The 11,546-nt window shown below is 43.5% G+C and overlaps 1 protein-coding gene across 5 annotated transcripts; it reads right to left on the bottom strand.

The window, feature by feature from the left end:
* Positions 1 to 73: 73 nt before the first annotated feature.
* LOC107264604 (F-actin-uncapping protein LRRC16A) lies at positions 74 to 11,497 on the bottom strand. Of its 5 annotated transcripts, XM_015733018.2 has the most exons (24): positions 11,272 to 11,497; positions 10,935 to 11,032; positions 10,698 to 10,748; positions 10,437 to 10,630; positions 10,187 to 10,364; positions 9,882 to 10,120; positions 9,712 to 9,806; positions 9,499 to 9,540; positions 8,887 to 9,074; positions 8,735 to 8,812; positions 8,311 to 8,644; positions 7,817 to 8,213; positions 7,398 to 7,716; positions 7,208 to 7,321; positions 6,937 to 7,142; positions 6,532 to 6,619; positions 6,205 to 6,429; positions 5,958 to 5,978; positions 5,712 to 5,853; positions 5,378 to 5,627; positions 4,524 to 5,296; positions 4,192 to 4,431; positions 3,960 to 4,024; positions 74 to 3,456 (listed from the first exon to the last, which is right to left on the bottom strand). In XM_015733018.2, exons 1-24 carry the CDS (start codon positions 11,306 to 11,308, stop codon positions 3,343 to 3,345), a joined length of 4,488 nt encoding a protein of 1,495 aa, XP_015588504.1. In that variant the 5' UTR covers positions 11,309 to 11,497; the 3' UTR covers positions 74 to 3,342. The 5 variants fall into 5 exon arrangements, with proteins under 5 accessions (XP_015588504.1, XP_015588508.1, XP_015588505.1 ...); XM_015733022.2 differs by lacking the exon at positions 3,960 to 4,024; XM_015733019.2 differs by lacking the exon at positions 5,958 to 5,978.
* Between the last annotated feature and the right edge of the window lie 49 nt (positions 11,498 to 11,546).

Genomic DNA, 11,546 nt, shown 5'->3' with positions numbered 1-11,546 from the left:
GTCTTTCGACAATTTCGATGGTGAGAGGTTGGGCTGAATGAAAGAATGTAAGAATAGAAGGAAAGAAAAACAATTTACCGGAGTAATCAGTTTAATAATTGAGTCTTTACTCATTAACTGATAGATTATATTCGCGGAGTTACTAAGGGTCAGTGTGTAATATCTTTAAGGAGGAGGCCGTAAATACAGGAATGTACTGGAGCGAATTGAAATATATAAATATACAATACACACACGCACGCACACGCACACGCGCGTAGGCGCGCGCGCACGTATTCGCATACCTAAGTATAACTATATACATCTATAATTGTCACAGGCGATTATCTCGAGATGATATAAAGGGCACAAACGCTTGTCCTTTATCAAAAATCTGTGTAATCGCAAAAGGCTCGCGTCTCATAATGTATGTCCGCTCAAAATACAATTAGAGGCGATAAAAATACAAGATAATATTCCGGGAGCATGCCCCAAGTACGCGTATTATTCTAATAAATTACAAGAAGATTATAATATCCGTATAAGGTTGCGGCTAAATATAAATATCGACCTGACGCCCTTTATTCCGCACGTGCAAGAAACTTTAGTTAAATTAATCTCTAGACTCAGAGACAAGTGCATGTAATAGCGCGAAATGATCTTTTATGCGCTTGGCCGAAGCGAAGCTTTGGGTTCTACATATGTACGTGTCTCTTGTTTCGTCTCCTCTCGAATTTCGCACGGAGCTCGTATCTCTCATTACATTTTTTCCTTCTTTCCCTGAGTTTATGAATATGAGAATAGTACATAGAAGAATTCGAAAACTCGCAGCCATTCCTCCCAAATAAAGTAACGTTATACGTGTGTACGTCTTACGGAAATTTCGAAATTTCCCCTATCTCACAATTTTGGCACAAGAATGATATTTTAACGGCCAGAATTCTACTTGCTCGCGTCAATGGATTCGATGGACCAAATTAAGAAATAGCTGCCTCGATAGTCGCGACGCGTTGACGTAGATTTTAGAATAGCCATAGCCATTCGTTTGATCATCGCTTAAGAGACAATCACCTGTGGAGCGAAAAACGTTAAAACGCTTTACGCTCGTACAACTAATATCTATGTGGATTCGTTATATGTATATCATATCACTTCTCGACGTTTCCTCCGCTTCGCTCTTCTTACTTTTAATGTCTAACCTATCGGCCTTAATCATGATTAGCTATACCCTTTATCATACTGACTCGGTCGAACTTGCGAAAGTTTCTTAGATTTACACAACTGTCGCTTAACTAATATATAGTTTGTAATTTCATTTTTATACTTTTTATGTTTTACATGTTCAGCCATTTGCAGGGAGCGCGAGGTATCTCGGGAGACGCAACGATTCTCCGATCGGTCGTACGAAAATGAAAAGCATAGAATAAAGAAATACAAGTATCGCGCGAATCTCGATAATCCTAGAATGTTTTCGAGTAGGAGAATCGAAAAAAAGAAAAGACGCATTCGCACGCCTATTGCACAACTTTCCGTAATCCGAGCTGGTTAGCTGGTGTGCTGCTGTAGTTTAGCATTTCTGGGCGAGTACGAGGAACGCGTGAAGAGGTGTTCTCATTAATAAGGTGATATCGTAATGAGAAAACTATCGGAGGAGTTGTTGCGAGGCGGCGGCAACGCCTTCCGAAATGTTAAAAACGTACAATTTGAATAATGACTGACAGATAGCACTATACATAAAATTATGATTATAGCAGTCGAAGGGTCGAACCCTGTCGTATCGAATATAAGAATATAAGAATAAAAGGATAAAAGGCTCGCGAGACGAGTTTTTAACCCAAATATCCATTTCCGATGTGTGCGTTATTTTACTTTTCTAATCATATATTATGTATATGAATATACAATACTATCAAAAGACTAACGGAATACAAACAGCACCGGGGTCACACGGCATTCTCGAATAATTCGAGGTTTTCTTTCCTTTTCTTGTTTTCTTCTCATCTTGGACTGGATTAGATTATCGAATACATGAACTGTCCCGTAGCTACCAAAAGAGAGTATGCGTGCTGATAATTGATTAGAGTTTCAGGAGAGTTGGCAAAAGAAAAAAATTACTGAATAAACAGAAAGTGGGAGAGTGAGAGAAAGACGAAAAAAAGGAAAGAAATGCACGATGGAAGTGGCCGTTCACGTAACAAGTTCTGGATAAAAGATGTTAAGACGGCAGTTTCGCGTCGGATCGGCAGAATATTTAACATTCGTTGGTTAGTTTAGCGTTAGTAGGAAAGAATTATATTCGAGGTTTATCCTTGCTCTTGTAGATTATGTAACTCCGCCTCGAAGGCCTTTGCAAGATCGCACCGATTAATTATTCACAGATCACTAATATGACACGTAACCACCTCCTCATTCTCGTTCTCGTTCTCCTTTTGTCTTTATTCTCCGTATGCGGAAGACTCCAATTGTGTTCTTCTTACGGTGGTGAGTGTAATGCGATTTCAGTTAATCATACGCAATAGGCACTTATTACGTTAAGATCTATCGCACTCGATCTAACAGACAAAAAAACCTGAAAGTCTTTTTGCTTTTTCAACTCTATTGCGCCTTTGCAGTATGTCCTTCTCTTTTCTTTTATTTCTCTCTCTCTCTCTCTCTCTCTCTCTCTCTCTCGTCTCGTCCGCTCTACCCTAGTAGACAGTCTCACACCGAAAATGTAAAGACGCACAAGGTGTATTAAATATCCAAAGATTAGAACGCATCGTAAATCAACAAACCAGTTCATTAGCTATTGGCAACCCCATTTTCGAATGTATTAACAAAGTCTTTTGCACGTTTTCCACTTCCAAGCAAGACACCCGACGTAATTGAAATAATACGCATAAATGACATCAATAGTGTCTTGATGGACACGCTAAAACGATTTACAGTTGGCATCGTCTAGCTTAATAAGTGATTCATAATTCTTGCTGACCCTGCAATACCCTGACCCCCCCCCCCTAATATCAACTCACGCATTAATATAGCACACTCGCGCTCGCGCACCGCTTCTTCTCTTCTATGAGCTTTTCCTCTCTGACGTCAAGCTAAACCAGCCATCTCTTATGGCACCTCGAATGCAACAATGGAATGTGGCTTCTTGTCTTGCCGCTTATTAAAAAAATTCTTCGCTGTAGATTAGTATAAAAATTTACGTGTACGGCAGTTCTTTCCTATACTATATTCTATATTAGATAGACTGTGTAAATGGGCGCATATAATACATATCCGTCTGCATCCCAGGAAGTTACTACTCGCCGACGGAATTCAGCGAATACTTAATTAACGCATTCGTGTCCTACATTCTGCACAGTAACGGTGCGATCGCTACACGTCAACCACGTCGTTATCATAATTGAAGTTCGAATCTCGTAAGAAAGATGTACGTCTGTGTTTAACGCTCGAACGATTTTCTTCAGCCATTGTCGCCGCTTCCGTTACCTGTTGAAATAATCACCATTACTTTTTTTTTTTTTTTTTAAATACAAACTATTGAATTTTGAATATCAAGCATTACACAAATATTATTAATATCCAATAGCACCTATTCTGTCACCGTATGATTAGGAGAGATCACGTTAAACGCACATAGAACAGTCCAAATTGTTACTCTATGTTAATACATTTCACAATGAGCGAAGATCCGGTGTCTTCGAGGGACGGTTTACGAAAGATGCTTCGTGAAAAAGCAACTGAAATTTGGTCTAAATTATTATTGAAAATATTATTATATTAATCCCTGCCAAACTTATAAAACTACCTGGGAGGTCATTATTTTTGTGCGATACCAAAGCAGGTGGTGTGTGGTGTTAGTAACACGAAATGAAGCATGTCAGAATGAAAAATAAAATGGTAATTCTCGACAGCATTCGAGGGAATTTGAGGGAATTTGAGGAGAAAAATGTAAATTATAATGAAATGAAACAAAAAATCGTAAAAAATACCTTTGTCGTTGGTCGGTCGACAGACCGATGAAGTACCGACCTCCATGCTGCGGGTGCGGTGTGCTCTAAAATGATATATACAGCAAGACTGATAAATTTAAAGCATCGCGACATGCATAGCCGCGTCGTCACGAGTTATAAAATACGGAGAGGAAGCGTGTGGCTTAGCGGCGTGCAATGCCTAAATCCTACATGCAGCTTAAACATATATTTCCCTCAAACGTTTACTTACCGTTTTCCTTCCTATCGGCCTTTCCTTTGCTCAAGCTTGCAGCTAGTTCTCTGACCGATCTTTTCTCGACACTAGTATTGCTCAGTGAACTTGCAGTACTGCTCGCTGATAATGTCGGTGGTAACGAAGCTGGCCCACTTACTCCGCTGTCGGTAGACTCGTCCAGGGCATCTCCGGAGTCAGGTGTGTTGCCAGCCGAAGTGTTTGGACTCGACCCGTCGCTCAGTAAATTGAATTCCCCTGGAATTAAGTACCACAATAACAACAGCCAAGTCTCCGTGTCGGGCCAGACTGCAATAATGTATATACGTTGATGAATTCGGAAGACCAACCGGATTTTCTATCTGTGGCCATGCTCCATGGTCGTGGCTTGGGCGCCGTGGCCGGCGGAATAGGTTTGCTCTTCGATGGAGTGCTGCTACTCTTTCCATGTTCGTTGCTGGGGTTGTCGCCTGCCTTGACCAAGGACTTAAGGACCGGAGACTTGGACGTATCGGAACAAGAGCTCTTCGGCCCTCCACCGTTCGTAGGACTTCGAAGATCAAAGCCAGTCGATCGTAGCTTCACCGATGGAATTGCTTGTAATGCTGATTTTTCACTCTCACTTGAATTCTTCTTTGCTAGGATCTTCTTAGGATCCGTGTCCCTAACTGTCGGGGAGAGTTTATCATTGTCCTTCGAGGAGCAGGCGAGTTTTCCGCTCTCGTCCCCGGAAGAGTCCCTCAGTATACGAGATGCGAGAGATGCACTAACAATTGGCAGTGTGCTTCGCTTGGACTTGTCCGCGGAATTGTCCTTGACCCCCTTTAATTCCTTGGTGGTCTCGTACTTGGTCGTTTTCTCGGCGTGGCTCTGAGCGCTTTCGGTTGTGTTCCGTCGTGCTAGAGGCGATGCGGTCAATGGAGAATCACCCTGGGAACGCCGACCAATCAAAGGTGAAAACTTTTCCAAGTTGTCACTTGATCTTGATCTCGGCGCCGGCTCAAGAAGTGTTTTCAACATGGGTAAATTGCATCCGTGTTTCTTGTCAGATTCCGGTGCAACGCTCTTGTGGCTTACGAGCGAGAGATTTGGACTTCCGTCCGTGGGAAACGTGTGAAGGGAGCTGTAAAGCCCGGAGAGGATTGACCTTAGTGTAACCGTTCAATTTTACAAAGTTAAGGCGAATTAGAAATTATTTGAATACCTGTCGTCACTGGTTGGGGATATCAATGGGGTCGTCGGGGTCGTTGGTCTGAAGAATACGTCGAGACCTTCGCCAAGAGCCAAGCCATCGACTGGCTGATCCGGTTTCAACATTGGTCGTGTTGGCGCTCTTGTCTTGGCACGGCGAGGTCGGGACTTCACGAGGTGCTGGAGTTGCTGGCCAACCGTGTTCGGCAATTCTGATACCGAGTCTAAGGACTCTGTCAGAGAATGCTCATTCTCGGAGATGGCTAGAATCAAATTAAAGACCTCTCTCGTACCTGACAGTTTCTTTCATTCAATCCATTTAGCAAGGACAAATGTGAAAGTTGTACCTTCTGCCTGACTCTTGGGCAGCGACGGCAACAAGTCCGGAATATCATCGGCCGAAAGACCCTCGACGGAATCCACCACAGATTTCGGTCGCAATTTTCGTCCGTGCAAACTCTTGCGTTTGTTTGACAGATGCGGGGTGGCCTATATTCGGACGGATCATCAAAATTACTTATGTTGCTTCGATACATGTAATTCGTTGGACACGATGAGTATAGTTATATTTATCAATCGTCGTGCGTACTTACAAGGTTCAAATATTCCAATTTCTAATGGGACACGCGTGCGGGACAATACATATTAAAAAGTATCATGGCGCGAATAATGATTTCTCAATAAATCTGAGAAATAAATATTAATAAATCCAGCTGCTAGGCAGACCGTCGGACCGTCCGGAACTTGTTAGAATTGCTATGGTATAAGTAGCGACCGAAGCGACGACCTGACTGATATGCGTCTCAACTGGATAGCCAGCTTAATAGGCTTTGCACTCACCATAGGCGATTGATCACCGGAATGCTGTCCTATCGTATTTTCTAGCAAGAAATTCTCGGAAGGACCGTCCTCTTCAGATACAAGACTAGTGCGACCACTCGCTAATTTAATAGAAACTCCAGCAGCGGTACTCACGCCGATAACACTGCCACTGCTCATGGAGCCTGCGCTGGGTCTCAGAACATCCGGAGTACTACATCTAGTTCTACTGTCGCAGTCCCCAATCTGTAAGTAAGAGTGCAATCGGTAGCGGAATAGTGAGCTTAGACAGTTACCCCTCCTCGACACCATCACATTCGAGGGAACACTCGGACGACTCGGACTCACCAGAGTTTTGTAGCTTCGAGACAAAGATTCGATAACTTCGTCAGTGACTCGGTCGGAAACGTGGGCAGCGACAGCCAAGTTGAGTTCGCTGTTACACAGAATTATTGACGTCACAAATCATAATAAAATTCATTAACCAAAAGACGATACAAGAGAATCAGAAGGAATAAATTCATTTTAAATACATGAAAGAAAGCAGTCTACGTTCGACGTCGACGTTGTAGAATCTAATCTCGGATACCTAAAAAGTTTATCGGCACAAGAGATAAGAGATAATCGGAAATGCGTCCTAAGATAATCCGAGAGAGTTGCCTATTGATATTACCCTATTATTCCAATATCGTATCATCTTGCTTTCATGCTATCGCGTAGTATTGGCTGTCACAAGTATAAATGCCAACTTACTTGACTCTGTTAACAATATCGGCGCCGGCCTGTTCGGTAATCGTTGCGTGGATGAATTCCGTGTTGATCTGATTCTTTTCCTTGCAGGAGCTGCGGAGGTCGTATTCGACGGAAATTGGTTCACTTTCGTCCCCACGGATGACTGTCTGCGACAACACAGTAGGACACTGTTCGCTCGCGCATTTCAGCATAGCGTCCAGAGAATCCTAAGGGGAACGAAATCCTTATATCAATCCTGATGCTGCACTACCTAGAATCGTACGATATTCACCTGTAAGTAGGACGTAACTACTCTGTGAATTTCGTCGGCCACGTCCCTCAGTCTGACTTCAACGGGGTTATTCTCATCTCGTCGTTGGAGTACCTCGTGCAATCTCGGTAGAAGCTGCAGCGCCATTTATACTCGTAGTGAAAGGTTTACTTCTGAATCGTTACGATGGTCTTGTAAAAATTGCACAAACCTGCTTAGAGTTATCGGCATCCTGTATAAGTCCCGTCGCATAATTAATATCATTATTGGCATCACAACTCTCGGCGGCTAAAGCCTTTATAGTATCTTGCGTCTGCACAACCAGTCTGTCTACCATCTGTTGCGTAGAACTCAATAAGAAACCCTGCTGCAATCTGAAAGCTTGACCGTGGCTATATTTGCAGGGAGTAACGTTCCTCTGAAGAAGGTCCTGAATCTTCTTCACGAGCTGTTCAGTCTTTTCGGCGGAGGTTTTCATACAAGGTTGAAGGTCGAAGATGGGGAAGGGCATGTGCCTAACGCTGTAATTGCTGTTGGAAGAAAATGGCCAGTTAGTGGTGCGCGTACTCATGAGTCGCTACTCATACGAATAGCTTTCTACCTTTCCCTTAGGGGAGACGATAAACATACTTTTCTAGAGCATGAACGATATCCGCGTAACCCTGTAGCGTTATGTTGTTCCTGTCATAAATAATGGTTCTCAGGTGATTATTAATTTGCAAAGCTTTAGCCAGTAAACGCGCTCCAGGATCTCCGATTTGATTTCCGCTGATGTCCAAAGTGTGGAGACAGGTATTGCTTCCGAGAGCGTTGATTAGATTGTAGAGATCGGCCTTGAGTCTGGCGTCGGGTAAATGGAGAGCTTGTAAAACACAATCGTCCTCCTGGACCATGCTCACCAGAGCATCCATCACGACGGCGATGTGCTTGCTCTTCATGCCTATGGTATTCCGGCCCATGTACAACTGCTTGATGGATTTATTTTTTCCAACGGCCGTGATCACCTGAGCCAGCTCGACGTCCATATCTAGGAAGCGAGGGGTTACAAAAAAAAAAAGTGGAAAACGATTACTACGCGTCTAGACAGGTGTGCACGTGTCGTTCTAACTTCAAGACGCACTTACTGCTCTCCGAAATGTCGAGGGAAGCGATGCACCGAACGCCATGGATACAAGATTCCAAAACGTGAGCACCCATTGAGCCTAGATTATTTCCGCTCATGTCCAACTCCAGGCCCACAGTACTCTCGTTGCAAGCCAAACCAAGCAAAAGGTGTTTCAGGGCTTCAAGAGGAAGCTTACAGAACGAGATATTCAAGTACTTAAGAGAAAGAGTCGCCGTGAAGAATTGCTTAAAACTCGGTGGTATTTCTTTGGTCTTTTTACTGGTGAATGAATTACGAGCGACGTTCAGATGGACTAGATTGGTAGCGCAGCCACGCAGTAGAGCACCGAACAACTGAACATTGTAATAAACGGGCAAGTGATAAATGCGAGTGCAGATGCAGCTCGAACAATAGGATTAGGCAAAAGATGAGTAGGCGCTTACGCATTCCAATGTCGTATCCGTGCCACTGAGATCCAAGTGGGTCAGGCTGTTTGGTTGTGCGAGAAAGTTGCACAAGTTCTGCAAATCGAATGTTTGTAGACTTTTAAATGATGCTGGAGTCTTTAGGATCCGGCTTGAACGAGAAGACTTACGTTTATGTCGTCCTTTAATGTGTTCCCTGAGAGATTTAAATATTGCAGACTAGTTGGCATGCTTCTGTTCAGACTCAAAGTGTGCGCTATTTGGCCAACGCCCTTTCCGGTTAATCCGCAATGTGCTAGATTTAGTCTCTGCAAACCCTTTGGTAGCTTTCCAATCGGACAGCTCAAGTGTGTCGCCCCTTAGAACACATATTCACTCTCTCAGCCTAAGGAATATCATCTCTGGACTTAAATTCTAAAATAGCAGTAACTTTCTATTCTGGTTTACGCTTCCGATAGGAATGGGATCGACATTCGGCAGTGAGTTGCGAAGATGCACTTGCCAGCTTTAAGATTTTTGAATCGATAAGTGTGAGTTTGCCACGCGTACTGATCCCACTCCTAACTGTCAAAGCCGCGCAGATAGAAGGATACGATGAGGTTCTGAGGAGGAATGGTACAGGTGGTGCGACGTCCAAAGCGAGAGGCGAGAGGCGAGAGGCGAGAGGCGATGCTGGATATCATTAAACGAAAGTAATGAGATTTAATGCCTGATGGCACGCAAGGATGCTGCCTATTATAGATCATGTTTCGGTTAGTAAGAGTAGTTTGTTCATTGCACACCTTGCATTAACTTGGCTATTATCCCGCACAAGCTAGAGGCTCCTACAAAAACATAAAGATATCTTATACTAGGAAGTTAAGAAATTCTATGGTCAGTGGGAGAGAGAGTTGCACGTAGAAAAATAAAAGTCAACCGCGAGTTTCAATTGAAAACAAAATCGCGATCTATTTTCTCTGCGCTTCTCCCTCCGACAGGACACACGGGTCTCTCACCTTTGTCCTCTATAGTGTTGCTTGAGAGGTCAATCGTGTGCAGTATCGTATTGGCATTAGAAATTAAAGCTAAGGAAAGTTTGTGTGCGAAATCCCTGTAAGTGAAACGGAAAGGATTAGAACATTTTGTCTGGCAAAATTCTCACCGACAAAGTCGCTATCGCATTTACCATTTGATGCCGAGATTGTCTAGATAAATTTCTTGTATCGAGAGAGATCTTCGCATTACGTGCAAAAGTCTCTCTAGTGGCTCGTGACTTAATTTAAGATGCGAGGCTCTCAGTTTCGTGAACCACGTGTTATACTCCAAAGCCGAAATTATCGGAACCAAATCTTTCTGCTCCAAATGATCGAAATCCCTCAGATTGAGTTCTCGCGTGTCGTGGGACAAATATATCGTATCCACGTCCTAAAAAAGATTCAATTGGAATATCGGAGAGAATATTCTCGATGGAGACAGTCCTCATTTCCTTACCCAAGCAACCTCCTCCCTGTACGGAACGCCGTGCAAGTCACACATGCACGCGTACTGCGTTGAAAACCCTCCGCAGGGACCGGTATGTCTGGTGGCCTCTGTACTCCTGGCCAATTCGCTGCCACGGATACTTTGTAATCTACTAGCCGGTATTACATCTATCTTTCTTATAATGTAACTGAAACGAAAAGAATTGGTCAATGTCCTGCAGAGCCATTTTTTCTATTTCGACTCGAACGAACGTGCATACTTGAGTGGTACTGTGGGAAAGATGTTCCGGATCGCAGTGTGCAGTGCCTCGATCATAGCGTCGACCTCGGCGGTGTCGGCTCCTGCGCCAGTCGTAGTGAAGCTGAAAATTCGTTCTCCAACTATGAGACATAGCTGGTTAGCTCGCTTCGATTCTATCGATGTTATTTCCAAATAGTGAAAGTGGCAGTCGATCTGAAAAAGAATAAAGTCACATCCAGCACCGGCAGCGCGCGTATTCAACGTAACAGAAGGGACTTACTCTTGTTGGCACTTTGGCAGTCAGAAGGAAGAGACGACACGGCGAGAATACCTAGAAAAGTAAGTTCAGTCAAAAATCAGTGTTGGAATTAACCCCATGCGTAGTAGTAACCTCGCTCATTTTTTCAAAATCTGACGATGAATATTATTAGAGACTCATTCAGCGTTCTGCGTTACACTTGCATCAATGCGTGTATGCGTGTATGCGTATAAGAGACAATGAATTTGAACAACTCACCAGTACCCGATTATCCTGTTTGTCCTGCTTGGTCTCTAGCTTGACGACATTTTTTAGTAAAATTTTCACGTGTTTTCCCAAGAGAGCCTTCACTGATTCTGTATGAAGAACAAGAGCAATTGTGTCAAATGAAGGATTTTCGAAAGTACAAATACAATAAAGTATGTGCTGTACATTGAATTTGCATTTGGCCTGAAGCAAACACGATGTTCTTCCTAGTGCGTTGCGAATAATATTCAAGAGTTCAAAAGCAGAACTTCTACGAAAGAACTGAGATGCACAGAGCTCGATTGCAGACTACAGACAGCTTCGAACGTAAACACCCTGTGGAACTTACCATTCAAATCCTTGGTGAGCTGCGACCTAGTTGACATTTTGTCGCCGTTTTATCTTTCTCGGATAGCTCGTGTTCGTCGCCTCACGCCATCCTTCTCAATATAAATTAGTTTCTTTCACACTGCACCTTCGGGAAAACGTCAAGAAGCTGGGCGATGTCGCGAGTATATGAGCCAGAACGATCGCCATGTTGAATCCAGTTCAACCCAGTCATACCTGTCTGTCGACTGCAGTCCGATTCGTCACGTTCCTTCACATCAGGGCATCGTGGCTGGT

The sequence above is a fragment of the Cephus cinctus genome, unplaced genomic scaffold, assembly GCF_000341935.2.
Source record: "Cephus cinctus unplaced genomic scaffold, Ccin1 Ccin1_scaffold0189, whole genome shotgun sequence".
NCBI classification, from domain to species: domain Eukaryota; kingdom Metazoa; phylum Arthropoda; class Insecta; order Hymenoptera; family Cephidae; genus Cephus; species Cephus cinctus.
This window is presented reverse-complemented; position numbering and strand designations above follow the sequence as displayed.

What these genes read in the sequence shown, in the direction of transcription:
- LOC107264604 (XM_015733018.2), bottom strand. Translation starts at nt 11,308, where the DNA reads ATGTCAACTAGGTCGCAGCTCACCAAGGATTTGAATG. An exon ending in AATAGCCAAGTTAATGCAAG is followed by an intron (nt 9,075 to 9,498) that starts GTGTGCAATGAA and finishes ATGTGTTCTAAG; the next exon opens with GGGCGACACACTTGAGCTGT. An exon ending in ATGCCGATAACTCTAAGCAG is followed by an intron (nt 7,322 to 7,397) that starts GTTTGTGCAATT and finishes ATGGCGCTGCAG; the next exon opens with CTTCTACCGAGATTGCACGA.